Source organism: Staurois parvus, unplaced genomic scaffold, assembly GCF_062004578.1.
Source record: "Staurois parvus isolate SC_StPar_1 unplaced genomic scaffold, SC_StPar_1.0 ptg001737l, whole genome shotgun sequence".
Classification (NCBI taxonomy): domain Eukaryota; kingdom Metazoa; phylum Chordata; class Amphibia; order Anura; family Ranidae; genus Staurois; species Staurois parvus.
This window is the reverse complement of record NW_028319533.1, coordinates 123,836-148,970: the sequence shown is the minus strand read 5'-3', so window position 1 is coordinate 148,970 and position 25,135 is coordinate 123,836. Positions and strand designations below refer to the sequence as shown.

The following is a 25,135-nucleotide window of genomic DNA, read 5'->3' as shown; positions in this document are numbered from 1 at the left end:
AATCTGCGCCAAAGCGTCCAAATCAACGGATCTGATCTCCACCGCAATGTCACCGGGACTGTGAGAGGTAGAAGAACCCGCCGGGTGGTCCCTCCAACCAGGAAATCAGTTCTGGGAGGAAATCGCCCTTTTGGGACTTTTCTTCTTCTCCTTATTGGCCGTCTTCTTCTGTCTCCTGAGATATTCCTCCGGATTGGACAACACCTGCAGCTCTTCGTACGGCTTTCTGGCCAAACGTTCGATCTGGATTTTCTCCAGAATGTATTCCTGGAAATATGGAGGATGAGAGTCACTGAACGGCACCGTGTGTACGATGGGAGTCACTGAACGGCACCCTGTGTACGATGAGAGTCATTGAACGGCACCCTGTGTACGATGGGAGTCACTGAACGGCACCCTGTGTACGATGGGAGTCACTGAACGGCACCCTGTGTACGATGAGAGTCATTGAACGGCACGGTGTGTACGATGGGAGTCACTGAACGGCACCCTGTGTACGATGGGAGTCACTGAACGGCACCCTGTGTACGATGGAGTCACTGAACGGCACCCTGTGTACGATGAGAGTCACTGAACGGCACCGTGTGTACGATGAGAGTCACTGAACGGCACCGTGTGTACGATGGGAGTCACTGAACGGCACCGTGTGTACGATGAGAGTCACTGAACGGCACCCTGTGTACGATGGGAGTCACTGAACGGCACCCTGTGTACGATGGGAGTCACTGAACGGCACCCTGTGTACGATGGGAGTCATTGAACGGCACCCTGTGTACGATGGGAGTCACTGAACGGCACCGTGTGTACGATGGGAGTTACTGAACGGCACCCTGTGTACGATGGGAGTCACTGAACGGCACCGTGTGTACGATGGGAGTCACTGAACGGCACCGTGTGTATGATGGGAGTTACTGAACGGCACCCTGTGTATGATGGGAGTCACTGAACGGCACCGTGTGTACGATGGGAGTCACTGAACGGCACCGTGTGTACGATGGGAGTCATTGAACGGCACCGTGTGTACGATGGGAGTCACTGAACGGCACCGTGTGTATGATGGGAGTCACTGAACGGCACCCTGTGTACGATGGGAGTCACTGAACGGCACCGTGTGTATGATGGGGAGTTACTGAACGGCACCCTCTGTACGATGGGAGTCAACTGAACGGCACCGTGTGTACGATGGGAGTCACTGAACGGCACCGTGTGTACGATGAGAGTCACTGAACGGCACCCTGTGTACGATGGGAGTCACTGAACGGCACCCTGTGTACGATGGGAGTCACTGAACGGCACCGTGTGTACGATGGGAGTCACTGAACGGCACCCTGTGTACGATGGGAGTCACTGAACGGCACCGTGTGTACGATGGGAGTCACTGAACGGCACCGTGTGTACGATGGGAGTCACTGAACGGCACCGTGTGTACGATGGGAGTCATTGAACGGCACGGTGTGTACGATGAGAGTCATTGAACGGCACGGTGTGTACGATGAGAGTCACTGAACGGCACCCTGTGTACGATGGGAGTCACTGAACGGCACCCTGTGTACGATGGGAGTCACTGAACGGCACCGTGTGTACGATGGGAGTCACTGAACGGCACTGTGTGTACGATGGGAGTCACTGAACGGCACCCTGTGTACGATGAGAGTCACTGAACGGCACCCTGTGTACGATGAGAGTCACTGAACGGCACCCTGTGTACGATGAGAGTCACTGAACGGCACCGTGTGTACGATGAGAGTCACTGAACGGCACCCTGTGTATGATGAGAGTCACTGAACGGCACCCTGTGTACGATGGGAGTCACTGAACGGCACCCTGTGTACGATGGGAGTCACTGAATGGCACCGTGTGTACGATGGGAGTCACTGAACGGCACCGTGTGTACGATGGGAGTCACTGAACGGCACCGTGTGTATGATGGGAGTTACTGAACGGCACCCTCTGTACGATGGGAGTCACTGAACGGCACCGTGTGTACGATGGGAGTCACTGAACGGCACCGTGTGTACGATGGGAGTTACTGAGAAATCCACAGGAAGAAGGCCAAGGAAAGAGCGCCACGTCTGTATATACCTATATACTGTACACCTATAAAGTGCCTATAGTGCAGGGGTCAGGTGTATGTAACTCACAGAGAGTGCAGGGGTCAGGAGTGGTTATCATAGAGAGTGCAGGGATCAGGAGTGTGTATTACAAAGAGTGCAGGGGTAAGGAGTGTTTATCACAGAGAGTGCAGGGGTCAGCAGTGTGTAACGCACAGAGTGCAGGGGTCGGGAAGTGCAGGGGTCGGGAAGTGCAGGGGTCAGACAGCAGCACAAGGCACACATCTCATTGACTGTACAGAATGTCCCTTGTGCTGATTTAAAAAGAAAACCCCTTTTTGAGGACAGTTCGTCTGGGATCCCTGAGGGGGCGCTGTGTGTGGATGTCTCATCGCTCAGCACAGGATTCGGCTCTCACTTTGATCATGTCCAGCTTCTGGCTGAGGTCGGCCAGCGGTCCGTAATGCTTCATCTGACATTGCTCCGCCAGGTTCACCACAGCCAATAGCAGGCTCCCGATTTCCACGCTCTGCGGACCGAAGAGATCGGATGAATTCAGTCAGAAAACAAAACTCACCCTCCACCCCCCCCCCCCCACTCCACCCACAATGACACTTACAGCCGGTTCACACGCCAAAACGCACAGAAAGTCGGTGATATGGCGGTCAGTGTCGTAGTTCACGTCTGGAGCCATGACGAATCGAGGTGCGACTTCCATAGACATCTGTGTCCTGCAAATCGCACCCCAAATCCGAATCACACCCGACTTTGAAATCGTGCGACTTCACTGAAAGTTGGATCGCTGTGACCGGGGTGTAAATGGACTGCAATGTGTTTCTGCAAAATGCAAAACGCACCACAAAAGGCGTAGGTGGGAACGTAGACGTACACCCCGGTCACAGCGATCCAACGTACAGTGAAGTCGCAGGGTTTCAAAGTCGGGTGTCATTTGGACTTGAGGTGCGATTTGCAGGACACAGATATCTATACAAATCGCACCTGAAGTCGCACATGAGCTACTTTTAAAATCGCTGCGTCTCCGACCAAATCAGAATCGCACCGATAGGACCGCTGTAATTGCAGACAATAAGGTGCGACGTGTCATGCGATTTGCTAGTCGCATGGCATGGCAAATCGCATGCCAAGTCGCACCCGGTGTGACCGGAGAGTAAATGGATTGCAATGCGTTTCTGCAAGATGCAAAACACACCGCAGAGGGCATAGGTGGGAACGTAGACTTACACCCCGGTCACAGCGATCCAACTTACAGGGAAGTCGCATGAGTCGGGAGTCATTCGGATTTGAGGTGCGTCTATGCAAGTCGCACGTACACTACTGTACAAATCGATCCGACCGAGTCAGAAAGCGCATGATATTGCCGCTGTAATTGCAGACAATAAGGTGCGACTTGCCATGCGATTTGAAAGTCGCATGGCATGGCGCACTCGTTGTGACCGCGGACAATATTTGCCTGTCCCGGAGTTCCGCTTTAACCCCCCCCCCCACTTCCTGCTGCCCGGCTCACCTGGTGCCTGAACTGGTTCTTCTCCAGGTTGAAGGCGACTTCCAGCTGCTTGCTCTTCTCCTGCAGCCGGTCGCAGTTCAGTTGCAGCCGGGACAGCTCGCCCGTCATTGTCTGCGGGGCACAAACACAACGCTGGCTCATGTGGCGGCTGCATTCCTTTTCTTTTTGCTTCATTTTCGTCAGAAACACATTTTGTGTCCCGGGGTGACAACGCTCATTCGCTGTACTGCATCTGTAGGGGAGCGGCACTGGCAACCTAGGACAGGACTACAGAACACCTCCTCCTCTTCTCTATAAAACGGGGAGGGGGGTTCTGTAGTCCACACAGGACAACTGGTCCCAGGATACAGGGCAGGACCTCTGCTGTTCCCTCCAGGAGGACAGCACCATCATTGTTCAGGCATCATCCAGAGACACCATCTCCTTCCTGATGTGCCAAATCAGAGATGACACAATCATGTAAATCCTGGTGTCTGTGCGGTTTTTTGGCTGTGTTCACAAATGTCTGACACAGATCAGCCCCTGCTGCAAACTCTCACCTTGTCCCTTGGTACAAAGTTACAATGTACAGTCTGATCACTGGGGGAGGGGAGACTGAGGAAATGCCTCCTCCTCCTTCTACAAAGTTACAATGTATAGTCTGATCACTGGAGGAGGGGAGACTGAGGAAATGCTTCCTCCTCCTCCTACAAAGTTACAATGTACAGTCTGATCGCTGGGGGAGGGGAGACTGAGGAAATGCTTCCTCCTCCTTCTACATAGTTACAATGTACAGTCTGATCACTGGAGGAGGGGAGACTGAGGAAACGCCTCCTCCTCCTTCTACATAGTTACAATGTACAGTCTGATCACTGGGGGAGGGGAGACTGAGGAAATGCTTCCTCCTCCTCCTCCTACAAAGTTACAATGTACAGTCTGATCGCCGGCAGAGGGGAGACTGAGGAAATGCCACCTCCTCCTTCTACAAAGTTACAATGTACGGTCTGATCAGTGGGGGAGGGGAGACCGAGGAAATGACTCCTCCTCCTTCTACAAAGTTACAATGTACAGTCTGATCACTGGGGGAGGGGAGACCGAGGAAATGCCTCCTCCTCCTTCTACAAAGTTACAATGTGCAGTCTGATCACTGGGGGAGGGGAGACCGAGGAAATGCCTCCTCCTCCTTCTACAAAGTTACAATGTGCAGTCTGATCACTGGGGGAGGGGAGACTGAGGAAATGCTTCCTCCTCCTTCTACAAAGTTACAATGTACAGTCTGATCACTGGGGGAGGGGAGACCGAGGAAATGCCTCCTCCTCCTTCTACAAAGTTACAATGGACAGTCTGATCACTGGGGGAGGGGAGACTGAGGAAATGCCTCCTCCTCCTTCTTCTACAAAGTCCCCGGTGCCCAGTAGAGCCGACGGGCCTCTTGATGACATCAGAAACAACATGGCGGTGGGGGACTGAGCAGTGGCTGAGCATGAGAGGATCTCAGAAAGACAATGGAGGGTGGTGGTCTCATACCTGATGAAGTCATGTGGTGTGTGACGTAACGCGTAGGGCAGAAGCGTGATGACGTCATTTCATTCATTAGATTGTAAGCTCTTAGGAGCCCTCCAACCCCGTCTGTATTGTATTGTAACTGAATAATAATAATAATAATAATAATAATAATATAACTCAATCCAAAATATTTAGAAAAGCAAAATCTCTGACAGGAACTCAAAACAAAAGAAAAAGAAAAAAGAAGCCGTTGTTGGTGCAGATTGTGAGATGTCAGGAATTGTGACTCCTCGGGGTACACTTACTGGCAGCGAATGTCACATTCACCAAACATTAGCTGAAGGCGAATCAATCGCTGTAACTAAAAGTCCCACATATTGGGAGGATTCGCCTGCGGTGAATGTCGGGTGAATGGCGTATTGGCTGCTTTGTATATGCCCCTATATGGTGAATAGGACGGCCCATTTTCTACGCATTGTGTGGGATCGGAGGTGACAACACGGATCGGGCGATTCCCCTCCGGCGCTGCAGTCCGCCTTCTCGTGCGTTCGGAATCCGCGGGAGAGAAGCTCCTCCCATCCTCCATTGTCTCGCTGTAACTATGTATCGAGAATCCAATTACGATTGTATCCAATAATGAATGGTGAATGGGAAACAGACGGCGTCCAATTCCACGCCAGCGCCGGGTAATCCTTTAATTGTCCGAACGCAGATTGCTCAATTCTCAGAGCGGAATTCCACAACAAAAGAAGCGATTATTGCGGCTCTCCTCCTGCTCACTTCATGGCAACAACCCCTCCGGAGGGGGCCAGGTGCAGCCGCGTTCTCCTGCGGGAGGAGCAACGGAATTCACAGCAACTTAACCCCTCAGCGCCACCTCCTGGCGCCCCTTTAAGAGGGCTTCTGTACTGTGACCTCTGTGATTGGTCCGTCACATGATCCCGTTGGCTTCCAATCAGAAGCTGTGACCAAACGCCATCAGTGACAGCTCAGTCAGCTCATAATGAACGCACTCCCCGCACACGCCCTCCGGCCATCTTGGACGCAAATGTGCAGCACGCGGGCGATATTGTTATTTATTTAATATTTTATATTCTTATTATTCAGGATTTTTATATCGCCAACAGTTTGCTCAGCGCTCTACATTATAAGTACAGTTACAATACAATACAGACGGGGTTGGAGGGCTCCTAAGAGCTTACAATCTAATGAATGAAATGACGTCATCACGCTTCTGTCCTACGCGTTACGCCACACACCACATGACTTCATTAGGTATGAGACCACCACCCTCCATTGTCTATCTGAGATCCTCTCATGCCCCACCACCGCTCAGTCCCCCACCGCCATGTTAGAGCCATTTCCTCAGTCTCCTTCCCCCAGTGATCAGACTGTACATTGTAACTTTCTAGAAGAAGGAGGAGGCATTTCCTCAGTCTCCCCTCCCCCAGTGATCAGACTGTACATTGTAACTTTGTAGGAGGAGGAGGAGCCATTTCCTCAGTCTCCCCTCCCCCAGTGATCAGACTGTACATTGTAATTTTGTAGGAGAAGGAGGCGGCAGCGTTGCCTCAGTCTCCTCCCCCAGTGATCAGACTGTACATTGTAACTTTGTAGAAGGAAGAGGCAGCATTTCCTCAGTCTCCCCTCCCCCGGTGATCAGACTGTACATTGTAACTTTGTAGAAGGAGGAGGGGGTATTTCCTCAGTCTCCCCTCCCCCAGTGATCAGACTGTACATTGTAACTTTGTAGGAGGAGGAAGCATTTCCTCAGTCTCCCCTCCCCCAGTGATCAGACTGTACATTGTGTCTTTGTAGAAGGAGGAGGAGGCATTTCCACAGTCTCTCCTCCCCCAGTGATCAGACTGTACATTGTAACTTTGTAGAAGGAGGAGGAGGCATTTCCTCAGTCTCCTCCCCCAGTGATCAGACTGTACATTGTAACTTTGTAGGAGGAGGAGGAGGCATTTCCTCAGTCTCCCCTCCCCCAGTGATCAGACTGTACATTGTAACTTTGTAGCACATGGTGAGAGGCTGCAGCAGGGGCAGATCTGTGTCAGGCATTTGTGAACACAGCTAAGACCTGCACAGGAAGCAGGAATTACATGGTTGTGTCATCTCTGAGCCAGGATGTAGGTGGTGACCCTGGACGATGCCTGAACAAAGATGGCGCCAACCTTCTGTTGAGAAGAAAGCAGCTGACGGCATTGTCAGGAAGGGACACATTACTCCTAGCCAGGGGCGGACTGACAACTCATGGGGCCCCTGGGCAATAGGAGATCATGGGGCCCCTGTGTCGTCACCCACACTCAAACCACACCCAAAAAAGCTTAAGAAAGTACTAGGGGCATCTCATGGGGCCCCTACTGACCCCGGGCCCTTGGTCAGTCCGCCCTGGTCCTAGCAGGCAGTGTGATTACCAGTTTGGCCGTGTCATGCTGTCTCTTCAGCGCCTCCAGGCTGTACTGCGCGCTCTCGTGCTCATCGGCGAGGACCGTCAGGTTATTCACCAGATTCTCATTGGTTAGGGACAGCGTTTGGTAGCGTCTGATTATGGCTTTCACCGGAGAATCCACGCCGTACTCCAGATAATCTACAATGAGGAGCACAGAGGGAATACAAAGTGACCGGCCGTGATCTGGGTGTCATACCTGCCCGCTGACAAATGCTGAGCAGTTCTACCCAATGACAACGATCGTCCAGCTGGCTGGGCGGGGCTCCTCCCTCCCTCTTCTCTATGCTCTCGGCTCAATTGGACTTTCATGTTTTGTATCTATTACTTCCGATATGAAATCGTTGTTTCAGCTGTGACAAAGGATTCCCAGAGAACGCGGCAGCAGTTACCTCCTTTCAGGCACCCCGAGGGGACCATACAGAAGAAGGGGGAGGAGTCACTGCTCAGACTTATTACTGGTGTAGCTTGAGCTACTGAGCTCTATAAACAACCAACTTTTGTCAGCAATGAAGGATAGTCTAGAAAACATGGAAGAGGAAGCTAAAGTGCCATCTGCTGTGTGGAGGAGGAGTTATAGGAGTTGGGGGGAGTCATGTAGGAGGGGTTATAGGAGTTGGGGGAGGTGTGGAGGTGTTATAGGAGTTGGGGGGAGTCGTGTAGGAGGGGTTATAGGAGATGGGGGGAGTGGTGGAGGAGGGGTTATAGGAGTTGGGGGAAGGTGTGGAGGAGGGGTTATAGGAGTTGGGGGGAGGTGTGGAGGAGGGGTTATAGGAGTTGGGGGGAGTGGTGGAGGAGGGGTTATAGGAGTTGGGGGGAGTTGTATAGGAGGGGTTATAGGAGTTGGTGGGAGGTGTGGAAAAGGGGTTATAGGAGTTGGGGGGAGTCCTGTAGGAGGGGTTATAGGAGTTGGGGGGAGTGGTGGAGGAGGGGTTATAGGAGTTGGGGAAGGTGGGGAGGAGGGGTTATAGGAGTTGGGGGGAGTGGTGGAGGAGGGGTTATAGGAGTTGGGGGGAGTGGTGGAGGAGAGGTTATAGGAGTTGGGGAAGGTGGGGAGGAGGGGTTATAGGAGTTGGGGGGAGTGGTGGAGGAGGGGTTATAGGAGTTGAAGGGAGTGGTGGAGAAGGGGTTATAGGAGTTGGGGGAGGGGTTATAGGAGTTGGGGGGGAGTGGTGGAGGAGGGGTTATAGGAGTTGGGGGGAGTGGTGGAAAAGGGGTTATAGGAGTTGGGGGAGGGGTTATAGGAGTTGGGGGGAGTGGTGGAGGAGGGGTTATAGGAGCTGGAGGGAGTGGTGGAAGAGGGGTTAAAGTTGGGGGGAGTGGTGGAGGAGGGGTTAAAGTTGGGGGGAGTGGTGGAGGAGGGGTTATATGATTTGGGAGGAGGTGTATCTATTACTTCCTATATGAAATCTTTGTTTCAGCTGTGACAAAGGATTCCCAGAGAATGCGGCAGCAGTTACCTCCTCTCAGGCACCCTGTCTTTCAGTCCGGGATTACAATGGAGAGGAAGGGATATAGGAGTTGGGGGAAGGAGTGGAGGAGGGGTTATAGGAGTTGGGGGGAGTGGTGCAGGAGGGGTTATAGGAGTTGGGGGGAGGTGTGGAGGAGGGGTTATAGGAGTTGGGGGGAGTCGTGCAGGAGGAGTTATAGGAGTTGAGGGGAGTGGTGGAGGAGGGGTTATAGGAGTTGGGGGGAGTGGTGGAGGAGGGGTTATAGGAGTTGGGGAAGGTGTGGAGGAGGGGTTATAGGAGTTGGGGGGAGTCGTGTAGGAGGGGTTATAGGAGTTGGGGGAGTGGTGGAGGAGGGTTTATAGGAGTTGGGGGGAGTGGTTATAGGAGTTGGGGAAGATGGGGAGGAGGGGTTATAGGAGTTGGGGGGAGTGGTGGAGAAGGGGTTATAGGAGTTGCAGGGAGTGGTGGAGGAGGGGTTAAAGTTGGGGGGAGTGGTGGAGGAGGGGTTATAGGAGTTGGGGGAGGGGTTATAGGAGTTGGGGGGAGTGGTGGAGGAGGGGTTAAAGTTGGGGGGAGTGGTGGAGGAGGGGTTAAAGTTGGGCGGAGGTGTGGAGGAGGGGTTATAGGAGTTGGGGAGGGAGTGGTGGAGGAGGGGATATAGGAGTTGGGGGAGTGGTGGAGGAGGGGTTATATGATTTGGGAGTAGGTGTGGAGGAGGAGATATAGGAGTTGGGGGAGTGGTGGAGGAGGGGATATAGGAGTTGGGCAGAGGTGTGGAGGAGGGGTTATATGATTTGGGAGGAGGTGTATCTATTACTTCCTATATGAAATCTTTGTTTTACATTTTTGGGGCACAGCTGTGACAAAGGATTCCCAGAGAACGCGGCAGCAGTTACCTCCTTTCAGGCACCCTGTCTTTGAGCCATACAGAGGAAGGGGGAGGAGTCACTGCTCAGACTTATTCACTGGTGTAGTTTGAGCTACTGAGCTCTATAAACAACCAACTTTTGTCAACAATGAAGGATAGTCTAGAGAACATGGAAAAGGAAGCTAAAGCGCCATCTGCTGGTTGAAAATGAGATTACAAAAAAATCTGGGTATACTTAATGGCCAGGAAATCGGTATTTTGAAGTGGAGGGAAGAGGAGAACATTGGGGAGCTCTAGGACAGGAAAATGGTGACACGACGGATTGGTCGGTTCGGCTCAGCGATCACTTACTGTCCGGGACTTTCTCCAACATCTTCAACAAGAACTCCTCGTAGATTGTGTTCCTCCTCACCCGATCCTGGAGCCTCCGCTGTCTACAGGAGAAAAGATTTCATGTTATTCCAGAGATTTCCCAACAAGGCCTCCATTGCAGGTTGTCAGTGAGGTGAGGGGAGGGGTAGAAGAGGTGGTGGCTCCACCAAGGGCCCCCTCTTTATAGGGCCCCATAGTGCGTACCCAACCTCATCATCCACCCTCATCATCACCATGTTATGGAGTCATGACGCAGATAAAGAGCTTCCAATGGGGGAAGAGCGCTGGGGGGGAGGGAATAAGAGTTGTGGTGATGGGGGATGGGGTGGGGGGTATAGGAGTTGTGGTGGTGGGGGATGGGGTGGGGGGTTTATGGAAGTGGGGCAAGTGGAGGAAAAGTTGAAAGAATTGAAGTAGGTAGGTATAGAGGAGGAGTATCAATGGTTGGAAACCAGGATAGGTGTGCAGGAGGGGTTATAGGAGTTGGGGGGAGTTGGTTGGAGGAGGGGTTATAGGAGATGGGGGGAGTTGGTTGGAGGAGGGGTTATAGGAGTTGGGGGGAGTTGATTGGAGGAGGGGTTATAGGAGTTGGGGGGAGTGGTGGAGGGGTTATAGGAGTTGGGGGGAGTTGGAGGAGGGGTTATAAGAGTTGGGGGGAGTTGATTGGAGGAGGGGTTATAGGAGATGGGGGGAGGTGTGCAGGAGGGGTTATAGGAGTTGGGGGGAGTTGGTTGGAGGAGGGGTTATAGGAGATGGGGGGAGTGGTGGAGGAGGGGTTATAGGAGATGGGGGGAGAGGTGGAGGAGGGGTTATAGGAGTTGGGGGGAGTTGATTGGAGGAGGGGTTATAGGAGTTGGGGGGAGTTGATTGGAGGAGGGGTTATAGGAGTTGGGGGGAGTTGATTGGAGGAGGGGTTATAGGAGATGGGGGGAGGTGTGGAGGAGGGATTATAGGAGTTGCGGGGAGGTGTGGAGGAGGGGTTTTAGGAGTTTGGGGAGTTGGTTGGGGGAGGGGTTATAGGAGTTGGGGGGAGTTGGTTGGAGGAGGGGTTATAGGAGATGGGGGGAGTTGGTTGGAGGAGGGGTTATAGGAGATGGGGGGAGTTAGTTGGAGGCGGGGTTATAGGAGTTGGGGGGAGTTGGTTGGAGGAGGGGTTATAGGAGATGGGGGGAGTTGGTTGGAGGAGGGGTTATAGGAACTGGGGGGAGGTGTGAAGGAGGGGTTATAGGAGATGGGTGGAGTTGGTTGGAGGTGGGGTTATAGGAGTTGGGGGGAGTTGGTTGGAGGAGGGGTTATAGGAGATGGGGGGAGTTGGTTGGAGGTGGGGTTATAGGAGTTGGGGGGAGTGGTGGAGGAGGGGTTATAGGAGTTGGGGGGAGTTGGTTGGAGGAGGGGTTATAAGAGATGGGGGAGTTGGTTGGAGGAGGGGTTATAGGAGTTGGGGGGAGTTGGGGTTATATGAGATGGGGGGAGTTGGTTGGAGGTGGGGTTATAGGAGTTGGGGGAGTGGTGGAGGAGGGGTTATAGGAGTTGGGGGGAGGAGTGAAGGAGGGGTTATAGGAGTTGGGGGGAGTTGGTTGGAGGAGGGGTTTTAGGAGTTTGGGGGAGTTGGTTGGAGGAGGGGTTATAGGAGATGGGGGGAGTTGGTTGGAGGAGGGGTTATAGGAGATGGGGGGAGTTGGTTGAAGGTGGGGTTATAGGAGTTGGGGGAGTGGTGGAGGAGGGGTTATAGGAGTTGGGGGGAGTTGGTTGGAGGAGGGGTTATAGGAGATGGGGGAGTTGGTTGGAGGAGGGGTTATAGGAGTTGGGGGGAGTTGGTTGGAGGAGGGGTTATAGGAGATGGGGGAGTTGGTTAGAGGAGGGGTTATAGGAGTTGGGGGGAGTTGGTTGGAGGAGGGGTTATAGGAGATGGGTGGAGTTGGTTGGAGGAGGGGTTATAGGAGTTGGGGGGAGGTGTGAAGGAGGGGTTATAGGAGATGGGGGGAGTTGGTTGGAGGAGGGGTTATAGGAGATGGGTGGAGTTGGTTGGAGGAGGGGTTATAGGAGTTGGGGGGAGGTGTGAAGGAGGGGTTATAGGAGATGGGGGGAGTTGGTTGGAGGAGGGGTTATAGGAGTTGGGGGGAGTTGGTTGGAGGAGGGGTTATAGGAGTTGGGGGGAGTTGGTTGGAGGAGGGGTTATAGGAGATGGGGGGAGTTGGTTGGAGGAGGGGTTATAGGAGATGGGGGGAGTTGGTTGGAGGAGGGGTTATAGGAGATGGGGGGAGTTGTTTGGAGGAGGGGTTATAGGAGATGGGGGGAGATGGTTGGAGGAGGGGTTATAGGAGATGGGGGGAGTTGTTTGGAGGAGGGGTTATAGGAGATGGGGGGAGTTGGTTGGAGGAGGGGTTATAGGAGATGGGGGGAGTTGGTTGGAGGTGAGGTTATAGGAGTTGGGGAGAGTTGGTTGGAGGAGGGGTTATAGGAGTTGGGGGGAGGTGTGGAGGAGGGGTTATAGGAGTTGGGGGGAGGTGTGGAGGAGGGGTTATAGGAGTTGGGCGGAGGTGTGGAGGAGGGGTTATAGGAGTTGGGGGGAGGTGTGGAGGAGGGGTTATAGGAGATGGGGGAGTTGGTTGGAGGCGGGGTTATAGGAGTTGGGGGGAGGGCACAGGGCAGCCTACCTGACTTTCTTTTCTTGGAGTTGTTCTGCCAGTTGTTCGATCTCGGTTCTGCGCTGATCGTTTTGCCGCGACTCGGCTTGGTATCTCGCCGTCGCCCGCCGCTGTTTGGCTTCGCTGTCCTTTAGGAACTTTTCGAACTTCTCCGCTTTCTCTGAATACTGCGGATGGGAATTCCGGGACCGTTAGGTCCGGGTGATATACAGCGGGAATTGCGGAGATAAATACTGGAAATGCGTATATGTGCGCGGTCACGCCGCGGCGAACTCACGTGTGATTTGCAAACTGAAATCACATGAAATGAATGTGAATGTCTTAACATGACTTTTTCGGCAGTTTTGTTGCGATTTCACATACAGAGAATAGAATGGAAATCGCAAGAAATCGTTGAAAATCTTCACAAGCAGCAATAAAGTCTTCAGAAATCGCACCTGAAATTGCACACAAATCGCAGCGGTGTGACTAGTGACTAAATGTCCTCAGTCATGTGACCCACCCTGCCCCCCCAGCCTCCATGTTGGTAAATGAAGTCACCGTTCTCAATACAGGACCAACCGGGAGCCTTGGGGGTCAGTAGTATGTAATGTACATAGTTCAGGGGTCAACAATATGCAATGTACAGAGTACAGGGGTCAGCAGTATGTAATGTACAGAGTACAGGGGTCAGCAGTATGTAATGTACAGAGTACAGGGGTCAGCAGTATGTAATGTACAGAGTACAGGGGTCAGCGGTATGCAATGTACAGAGTACAGGGGTCAGCAGTATGTAATGTAAAGAGTACAGGGGTCAGCGGTATGTAATGTGCAGAGTGCAGGGGTCAGCGGTATGTAATGTGCAGAGTGCAGGGGTCAGCGGTATGTAATGTACAGAGTGCAGGGGTCAGCGGTATGTAATGTACAGAGTGCAGGGGTCAGCGGTATGTAATGTACAGAGTGCAGGGGTCAGCGGTATGTAATGTACAGAGTGCAGGGGTCAGCAGTATGTAATGTACAGAGTGCAGGGGTCAGCGGTATGTATTGTGCAGAGTACAGGGGTCAGCAGTATGTAATGTACAGAGTACAGGGGTCAACAATATGTAATGTACAGAGTACAGGGGTCAGCAGTATGTAATGTACAGAGTACAGGGGTCAACAATATGTAATGTACAGAGTACAGGGGTCAGCAGTATGTAATGTACAGAGTGCAGGGGTCAACAATATGTAATGTACAGAGTACAGGGGTCAGCAGTATGTAATGTACAGAGTGCAGGGGTCAACAATATGTAATGTACAGAGTACAGGGGTCAGCAGTATGTAATGTACAGAGTACAGGGGTCAGCAGTATGTAATGTGCAGAGTACAGGGGTCAGCAGTATGTAATGTACAGAGTACAGGGGTCAACAATATGTAATGTACAGAGTACAGGGGTCAGCAGTATGTAATGTACAGAGTACAGGGGTCAGCAGTATGTAATGTACAGAGTACAGGGGTCAACAATATGTAATGTACAGAGTACAGGGGTCAGCAATACGTAATGTACAGAGTACAGGGGTCAACAATATGTAATGTACAGAGTACAGGGGTCAGCAGTATGTAATGTACAGAGTACAGGGGTCAACAATATGTAATGTACAGAGTACAGGGGTCAGCAATACGTAATGTACAGAGTACAGGGGTCAGCAGTATGTAATGTACAGAGTGCAGGGGTCAACAATATGTAATGTACAGAGTACAGGGGTCAGCAGTATGTAATGTACAGAGTGCAGGGGTCAACAATATGTAATGTACAGAGTACAGGGGTCAGCAGTATGTAATGTACAGAGTACAGGGGTCAGCAGTATGTAATGTAAAGAGTACAGGGGTCAGCGGTATGTAATGTGCAGAGTGCAGGGGTCAGCGGTATGTAATGTGCAGAGTGCAGGGGTCAGCGGTATGTAATGTACAGAGTGCAGGGGTCAGCGGTATGTAATGTACAGAGTGCAGGGGTCAGCGGTATGTAATGTACAGAGTGCAGGGGTCAGCGGTATGTAATGTACAGAGTGCAGGGGTCAGCAGTATGTAATGTACAGAGTGCAGGGGTCAGCGGTATGTATTGTGCAGAGTACAGGGGTCAGCAGTATGTAATGTACAGAGTACAGGGGTCAACAATATGTAATGTACAGAGTACAGGGGTCAGCAGTATGTAATGTACAGAGTACAGGGGTCAACAATATGTAATGTACAGAGTACAGGGGTCAGCAGTATGTAATGTACAGAGTGCAGGGGTCAACAATATGTAATGTACAGAGTACAGGGGTCAGCAGTATGTAATGTACAGAGTGCAGGGGTCAACAATATGTAATGTACAGAGTACAGGGGTCAGCAGTATGTAATGTACAGAGTACAGGGGTCAGCAGTATGTAATGTGCAGAGTACAGGGGTCAGCAGTATGTAATGTACAGAGTACAGGGGTCAACAATATGTAATGTACAGAGTACAGGGGTCAGCAGTATGTAATGTACAGAGTACAGGGGTCAGCAGTATGTAATGTACAGAGTACAGGGGTCAACAATATGTAATGTACAGAGTACAGGGGTCAGCAATACGTAATGTACAGAGTACAGGGGTCAACAATATGTAATGTACAGAGTACAGGGGTCAGCAGTATGTAATGTACAGAGTACAGGGGTCAACAATATGTAATGTACAGAGTACAGGGGTCAGCAATACGTAATGTACAGAGTACAGGGGTCAGCAGTATGTAATGTACAGAGTGCAGGGGTCAACAATATGTAATGTACAGAGTACAGGGGTCAGCAGTATGTAATGTACAGAGTGCAGGGGTCAACAATATGTAATGTACAGAGTACAGGGGTCAGCAGTATGTAATGTACAGAGTACAGGGGTCAGCAGTATGTAATGTACAGAGTGCAGGGGTCAACAGTATGTAATGTACAGAGTACAGGGGTCTGCAGTATGCAATGTACAGAGTACAGAGGTCAGCAATATGTAATGTACAGAGTACAGGGGTCAGCAGGATGTAATGTACAGAGTACAGGGGTCAGCAGTATGTAATGTACAGAGTACAGGGGTCAGCAGTATGTAATGTACAGCATGCAGGGGACAGAAGTACGTATTGTAAAGAATGCAGGGGTCAGGTGTATTCAACGTATAGAATTCGGGAGGCATCAGTATGTAATACACAGAGCACAGGAGTCAAACGTATATACAGCCCAGTACACAGCGACCCCTATGATGTAATGAGCCGTACTTTTCAAGGCCCAACCAGTTGTACAATCAGATTGTCTGGTCTGTGGTCTGCTCAGCAGGCAGAAAATGACGATCCATACTGCAGTGTCCTCACCTCTTTCTCTTTCAGCGTAAACTCCTCCCTCCGCGCCTCCAGCTCCCGCATGCGCTCGCCGAACTCCTCCCTTTTGCGAACCAGTTCCTGGCTGATGCGGTCGTACTCCACCTCTTTTTTCAGGACCAGCGTCCTCTGCAGAGTGTTCTTGCTGGTGTCCAAAATCTTACCAGCAGCCTAAACTCCAGCAGAAAAATATTTCCCGTTACGGGCGGATATTGGGCGCAATAAGGGATGAGCACGCAATTTGCAACCATTTCACGCAAATGCCTGGCACTGACAGCACCGGAAGGAGATCAGATTAGCCCCCCCCCCCTTCCCCCGAGCATCTCAGTCCAGGAGGTAGATGGTGACCCTGGATGATGCCTAAATAAAGATGGCGCCGCCCTTCTGGAGAGAAGAGCAGATGACAGCATTGTCGGGGGGGGGGGGGGGTCCTGGGAGGAAACAAATACCTGGAATGGTTACAATGACACATTACATAGGAGGATACGCCTCACATGATACAATGTATCGGATTTGGATCCACGTTACTGGCTGCAATAAATGTGGAGACGCCTCACTCACCTCTTTTATTATGGGGATTTGTGTGACACCTTCATCCTCCTCATCCCTGAAAAAGAAAGTTTCAACATTGACAGGGAATCCTGATAAAGCTGCACCGTGGATCTGGAACATCAATCCGGTGTCACCGACACCCTCCGGGCGCTGTGCCCACACCTGCTGAACCCGCATCATGAAAATGCCATGCGGCTATTAGTAGTCGGCTGGCCTGGTGTCCCCCTGAGCTGCCCGCACTGAGCGCATCCAATCCCACAAAGGGGCTCATTCACATCACACCTCCCTTTCCATCCCAGGGTGATACGCTGTATACGGTATATACTGCCTGTGTTGGCTGCATTCGTTTCCTTTGTATACCATTATTTTCACCTGGTGATCCCGCCAGTAACACTTCCTGTCCCAGGGTGACAACGCTTGCTGGCTGTGCTGTATCTGTGGGGGAGCAGTGTTGTCACCTTAGGGCAGGACTACAGAACCCCCCCCTCTCCTCATCTCTATAATAAAGGGGGAGGTGTTCTGTAGTTTGCAGAGGAGCTTGGCTGCTGATATTATTGTTTGAGATAACACAGGACAGCACCGGATTTCTGGCAGGATCAAAGGATATGTTTAGCACTTATCAAACAGATACCACACAATGAGTCCCCCTTTACAGTGCAGGAAATGTGTATTTGCTCCCCTCTGATGCTGAATTTTCGCCCCTCACACAGAAATGATCGGTCTAACAATGGAATGTTCGCCCCTCACACAGAAACGATCGGTCTAACAATGGAATGTTCGCCCCTCACACAGAAATGATCGGTCTAACAATGGAATGTTCGCCCCTCACACAGAAACGATCGGTCTAACAATGGAATGTTCGCCCCTCACACAGAAACGATCGGTCTAACAATGGAATGTTCGGTGTAACACTGAGAGACAGAATACAACAACAAATTCAGCAGAAATGCGTCTAACAAATGATGACGGATCTGCATGTTCATGAGGGAAAGAAGGATTTGATCCCCTATCATTCAGCAGGATTTCTGGCTCCCAGGTGTCTCTCATACAGGTAACAAGCTGAGATTAGAAGCAGTCTCTTAAAGGGAGTGCTGCTAATCTCATTGTGTTACCTGTATAAAAGACACCTGTCCACAGGAGCCATCAAACCATCAGATTCCAAACTCTCCACCATGGCAAAGACCAAAGAGCTGTCCAAGGATGTCAGGGACAAGATGGTAGACCTACACAAGGCTGGACTGGGCTACCAAACTATGGCCAAGCAGCTTGGTGAGAAGGTGACAACAGTTGGTGCAATCATTCACAAATGGAAGAAACACAAAACAAGTGTCAGTCTCCCTAGGTCTGGTGCACCATGCAAGATCTCACCTCGTGGGGTGTCAATGATCATGAGAACAGTGAGGAATCATCCCAGAACTACACGTGAGGATCTTGTCAATGATCTCCAGGCAGCTGGGACCACAGTCACCAAGAAAACAATTGGTAACACACTACGCCGACAAGGACTGAAATCCTGCAGTGCCCGCACGGTCCCTCTGCTCAAGAAAGCCCATGTCCAGGCCCGTCTGAAGTCTGCCACTGAACATCTGAATGATGCCGAGGAGGACTGGTGGGAAGTGTTGTGGTCAGAGGAGACCAAAATCCAGCTCTTTGGCATCAACGCAACTCGCCGTGTTTGGAGGAGGAGGAATGCTGCCTATGACCCCAAGAACACCATCCCAACTGTGAAACATGGTGGTGGAAACATTCTGCTTTGGGGGTGTTTTTCTGCTAAGGGGACAGGACAACTGCACCGCATCAAAGGGATGATGGACGGGGCAATGTGCCATCAAATCTTGGGTGAGAACCTTCTTCCCTCAGCCAGGGCATTGAAAATGGGTGGTGGATGGGTGTTCCAGCATGACAATGACCCAAAACACACGGCCAAGGCAACAAAGGAGCGGCTCAAGAAGAAGCACATTAAGGTCCTGGAGTGGCCTAGCCAGTCTACAGACCTTCATCCGATGGAAAATCTGTGGAGGGAGCTGAAAGTTCGAGTTGCCAAACGTCAGCCACCAAACCTTAATGACTTGGAGAGGATCTGCCAAGAGGAGTGGGCCAAAATCCCTCCTGAGATGTGTGCGAACCTGGGGGCCAACTCCAGGAAACGCCTGACCTCTGTGATTGCCAACAAGGGATTGGCCACCAAGTACTAAGTCATGTTTTGTGAAGGGGATCCAATCCTTCTTTCTCTCATGAACATGCAGATCCGTCATCATTTGTTAGACGCATTTCTGCTGAATTTGTTGTTGTATTCTGTCTCTCAGTGTTACACCGAACATTCCATTGTTAGACCGATCACTTCTGTGTGAGGGGCGAACATTCCATTGTTAGACCGATCATTTCTGTGTGAGGGGCGAACATTCCATTGTTAGACCGATCATTTCTGTGTGAGGGGCGAACATTCCATTGTTAGACCGATCACTTCTGTGTGAGGGGCGAACATTCCATTGTTAGACCGATCATTTCTGTGTGAGGGGCGAACATTCCATTGTTAGACCGATCATTTCTGTGTGAGGGGCGAACATTCCATTGTTAGACCGATCATTTCTGTGTGAGGGGCGAACATTCCATTGTTAGACCGATCATTTCTGTGTGAGGGGCGAACATTCAGCATCAGCCGGGGAGCAAATACGCATTTCCTTCACTGTATATCTGTGGAGTAGCAGTGTTGTCACCTTAGGGCAGGACTACAGAACACCTCCCCCTCATCACTATAATAAAGGGGGAGGTGTTCTGTAGTTTGCAGAGGAGCTAGGCGGCTGATATTGTTTGAGATAACACAGGACAGCACCGGATTTCTGGCAGGATCAAGGGGTATGTTTGGCACTTATCAAACAAATATCTCACAATGAGTCCCCCTTTTTATCACATGTCCCCATCAGAGCGCCCCCTTACCTCAGGGGTCTGCATCAGACTGGCTCGCGGATCAGTGGATGCGCTCTAAGAGACCTGGGGGGATGGGGGCACAAGTAAAATGTAGGGGGGTACAGCCCACCCCAGCATCCTGCTAGATCAGCCCTGTGATGGGGGATATTATTGGGAGTAATGGGATATATAATTGGAGGTGAGAAATAATTTTGGGGATATATTTGGAGGGATATAATTTGGGGGGTATATTTGGGGGATAACATTTGGGGGTGGGATATAATTTTGGGAGTATAATTGAAGGGGGTGGGCTATAATTGGAGGTGGGATATAATTGGGGGGATGTAATTGGGCGATTATAATTGGGGGGTATAATTGGGGGTGGGGTATAATTTGGGGGATATAATTGGGGGTATAATTGGGGGGATATAATTGGAGGTGGGACTGGGATATAATGGGGGGATAAAATTGGGGGGGATATAATTGGGGTGGGATATCATTTGGGGGTGTATAATTGGGGGTGGGATATAAATTAGGGGTGGGATATAATTGGGGGGTATAATGGGGGGGATATTATTTGAGGGAATATAATTGGAGGGAGTGGGATATAAATGGGGGGTGGGATATAAATGGGGGGTGGGATATAAATGGGGGTGGGATATAATTGGGGGTGGGATATAAATGGGGGGTGGGATATAATTGGGGGGTGGGATATAATTGGGGGTGAAGGGGGGGCTGACCTGGCCTCCTCCAGCTGGGTGACGAAGACATTCCTCCTCCGGAGGTCCAGGTTGAGCTCATATTTCGGGGTGTTCCCGGGGAACGGAGGTTGCTCGGGATCGCTCATTGTTCTCCGACGATCGCCGCCGGACGTACTTGGAAAACTTCTCTCCGCACGGCGCTGGGTCCGCGTTCTGTCACCATGGAGACCCTCCGCCAATCACAGCACCAAACAGCGACTGAGGGTCCCCGCCCACTCCGCCGGGCTAGTCCAGTGTGTGCCAAAGAGGGTGCGTGTGTGGGAGGAGCCAAAGTGTGTAAAGGAGGAGGGGGGCAATATGTACAGAGGGGGGGCATTGTGTACAGGGGGGACGGGGTGCATGGATGGAGGGGTGCATTGTGTGTGATGTCTATATATTCTGCCTGGAGCTGACCCTCCCCCACCTGCCCCATTCCTGGCCTACAGCCCCATTTATGCCGTGGCTGTGCGTCTACGTGCGGAAAGGAGCGCTGCGTTCTGCCGCGGTGTGCAGGTCTGCAGGTTCTGTCCGCACATCCGTGTCCATGCGTACATGTTTAGTCATTGATTGGAATGGAAGAAGAATTGTATACATCCAATGGCTGGAAACACAAACTATCGGCACCCAATGAGGGTGACATACATTCCTGACCAATACACACATTACTGCCACGTGTGGCTGCTGGTGGCGATATGTGGTCTCCAAACTGTGGCCCTGGGGACAGATGCGGTTCTTTGCTTGCCTTTATCCAGTCCTTGAAGCACTATTCCTCCACTGACACCAACGATGGGGCACTATTCCTCCACTGACACCAACGATGGGGCACTATTCCTCCCACTGACACCAATGATGGGGCACTATTCCTCCCACTGACACCAATGATGGGGCACTATTCCTCCCACTGACTCCAATGATGGGGCACTATTCCTCCCACTGACACCAATGATGGGACACTATTCCTCCCACTGACACCAACGATGGGGCACTATTCCTCCCACTGACACCAACGATGGGGCACTATTCCTCCCACTGACACCAACGATGGGGCACTATTCCTCCCACTGACTCCAATGATGGGGCACTATTCCTCCCACTGACACCAATGATGGGACACTATTCCTCCACTGACACCAATGATGGGGCACTATTCCTCCCACTGACACCAATGATGGGGCACTATTCCTCCCACTGACACCAATGATGGGGCACTATTCCTCCCACTGACACCAATGATGGGGCACTATTCCTCCCCACTGACACCAACAATGGGGCGCTATTCCTCCCACTGATACCAATGATGGGGCACTATTCCTCCCACTGACACCAATGATGGGGCACTATTCCTCCCACTGACACCAACGATGGGGCGCTATTCCTTCCACTGATACCAATGATGGGGCACTATTCCTCCCACTGACACCAACGATGGGGCGCTATTCCTTCCACTGATACCAATGATGGGGCACTATTCCTCCCACTGACACCAATGATGGGGCACTATTCCTCCCACTGACACCAATGATGGAACACTATTCCACCCACTGACACCAATGATGGGGCACTATTCCTCCACTGACACCAATGATGGGGCACTATTCCTCCCACTGACACCAACGATGGGGCACTATTCCTCCCACTGACACCAACGATGGGGCACTATTCCTCCCACTGACACCAACGATGGGGCACTATTCCTCCCCACTGACACCAACGATGGGGCGCTATTCCTCCCACTGATACCAATGATGGGGCGCTATTCCTCCCACTGACACCAATGATGGGGCACTATTCCTCCCACTGACACCAACGATGGGGCGCTATTCCTTCCACTGATACCAATGATGGGGCACTATTCCTCCCACTGACACCAATGATGGGGCACTATTCCTCCCACTGACACCAATGATGGGGCACTATTCCTCCCACTGACACCAATGATGGGGCACTATTCCTCCCACTGACACCAATGATGGGGCACTATTCCTCCCACTGACACCAATGATGGGACACTATTCCTCCCACTGACTCCAATGATGGGGCACTATTCCTCCCACTGACTCCAATGATGGGGCGCTATTCCTCCCACTGACACCAATGATGGGGCACTATTCCTCCCACTGACACCAATGATGGGGCACTTCTAGACCCCTGATCTAGACGAACCCCAAATAAATACAAATACACAGTAAAGGGAGGTGTGGAGGAAACAATGTGACTCGTTGTGGTAATCGAATCTCGCTCAAGACACGAGGATGACTTATTTAGTGTCTGGTGGGTGAGGCGAAGTGTTGCGTTACTCCGGTGATCCCAGCGCATCAGAAACGTCCTTCCTTACATGAAGAGTTATATATGACATCGATCATGTGACCCCAAACCTCCTCCACCCGCCTCCGGCCTCCCCGTCAATGTTACTGTTCGGCATGTGCAAAGTTCACTGTTTATCGTCTTGTTTGGGACGACTTTTCTATCCTAAGATGTCACAGCTCAGCGGGTCCGGACCAGGAAAATGAGACTTTATCTGAACCCATCATGGAATGCAGAAAACCTGTCCTCACATGTGCTGGCTGCATTAGTTTTCCTTTTTTAGGGCTTTATTTTCACCTGGTGATCCTACAAATACCACATTTCCTGTCCTGGGGTGACAACACAACATTTGTTATCCTTAGATGTTTTATATACACTATATTGCCCCAAGTATTGTCCCCGCCCCCCCTATATACACTATATTGCCCCAAGTATTGTCCCCGCCCCCCCTATATACACTATATTACCCCAAGTATTGTCCCCGCCCCCCCTATATACACTATATTACCCCAAGTATTGTCCCCCCCCTGTATATACACTATATTACCCCAAGTATTGTCCCCGCCCCCCTGTATATACACTATATTGCCCCAAGTATTGTCCCCGCCCCCCTGTATATACACTATATTGCCCCAAGTATTGTCCCCGCCCCCCTGTATATACACTATATTACCCCAAGTATTGTCCCCGCCCCCCCTATATACACTATATTGCCCCAAGTATTGTCCCCGCCCCCCTGTATATACACTATATTACCCCAAGTATTGTCCCCCCCCCTGTATATACACTATATTACCCCAAGTATTGTCCCCGCCCCCCTGTATATACACTATATTGCCCCAAGTATTGTCCCCACCCCCCCCTATATACACTATATTACCCCAAGTATTGTCCCCGCCCCCCTGTATATACACTATATTACCCCAAGTATTGTCCCCGCCCCCCCTATATACACTATATTGCCCCAAGTATTGTCCCCCCCCTGTATATACACTATATTACCCCAAGTATTGTCCCCGCCCCCCCTATATACACTATATTGCCCCAAGTATTGTCCCCCCCCCTGTATATACACTACATTGCCCCAAGTATTGTCCCCCCCCCCTCGTATATACACTATATTGCCCCAAGTATTGTCCCCGCCCCCCCTATATACACTATATTGCCCCAAGTATTGTCCCCCCCCCTGTATATACACTATATTGCCCCAAGTATTGTCCCCCCCCTGTATATACACTATATTGCCCCAAGTATTGTCCCCCCCCCCCTCGTATATACACTATATTGCCCCAAGTATTGTCCCCGCCCCCCCGTATATACACTATATTGCCCCAAGTATTGTCCCCGCCCCCTCTATATACACTATATTACCCCAAGTATTGGGTCGCAGCCCTTTCCACGCACATGACATTTAATGGCCCCCCAGTCTTAGTCCGTAGGGTTCAATATTGAGTTGGCCCCGCCCTTCCCACACACATGACCTTTCATGGCCCCCCAGTCTTAGTCCATAGGGTTCAATATTGAGTTGGCCCCGCCCTTTCCACACACATGACCTTTAATGGCCCCCCAGTCTTAGTTCGTAGGGTTCAATATTGAGTTGGCCCCGCCCTTTCCACGCACATGACCTTTAATAACCCCCCAGTCTTAGTCCGTAGGGGTCAATATTGAGTTGGCCCCGCCCTTTCCACGCATATGACCTTTAATGGCCCCCCAGTCTTAGTCCATAGGGTTCAATATTGAGTTGGCCCCGCCCTTTCCACGCATATGACCTTTAATGGCCCCCCCAGTCTTAGTCCATAGGGTTGAATATTGAGTTGGCCCCGCCCTTTGCCTCTTCTGGGAAGGCCGTCCACAAGGTTTAGGAGGGTGTCTATGGGAAGGTTGGACCATTCTTCCAGAAGCACATTTGTCAGGTCAGGCACTGATGTCGGGGGAGGAGGCCTGGCTCGCAGTCTCCGCTCTAATTCATCCCAAAGGTGTTCTATGGGGTTGAGGTCAGGACTCTGTGCAGGACAGTCAAGTTCCTCCACCCCAAACTGGCTCCTCCATGTCTTTATGGACCTTGCTTTGTGCACTGGTGCGCAGTCATGTTGGAACAGGAAGGGGCCATCCCCAAACTCCTCCCACAAAGTTGGGAGCATGAAATTGTCCAAAATGTCGCCTTAAGAGTTCCCTTCACAGGAACTAGGGGGCCAAGCCCAACCACTGAAAAACACCCCCACACCATAATCCCCACTCCACCAAACTGTACACTTGGCACAATGCAGTCAGGCAAGTACCGTTCTCCTGGCAACCGCCAAACCCAGACACGTCCATCGGATTGCCAAACAGAGAAGTGTGATTGGTCCCTCCAGAGAACACGTCTCCTCTGCTCTAGAGTCCAGTGGCGGCGTGCTTTACACCACGGCATCCGACGCTTTGCATTGCACTTGGTAATGGAAGGCTT

The 25,135-nt window shown here is 51.4% G+C and overlaps 1 protein-coding gene across 1 annotated transcript; it reads right to left on the bottom strand.

Annotated features, from left to right (window-relative positions):
• Positions 1 to 6: 6 nt before the first annotated feature.
• CCDC197 (coiled-coil domain containing 197) lies at positions 7 to 20,581 on the bottom strand. Its single transcript, XM_089663643.1, has 9 exons — positions 20,386 to 20,581; positions 16,748 to 16,793; positions 16,181 to 16,357; positions 12,862 to 13,019; positions 10,184 to 10,266; positions 7,482 to 7,654; positions 3,577 to 3,687; positions 2,470 to 2,580; positions 7 to 267 (listed from the first exon to the last, which is right to left on the bottom strand). Exons 1-9 carry the CDS (start codon positions 20,490 to 20,492, stop codon positions 106 to 108), a joined length of 1,128 nt encoding a protein of 375 aa, XP_089519769.1. The 5' UTR covers positions 20,493 to 20,581; the 3' UTR covers positions 7 to 105.
• Between the last annotated feature and the right edge of the window lie 4,554 nt (positions 20,582 to 25,135).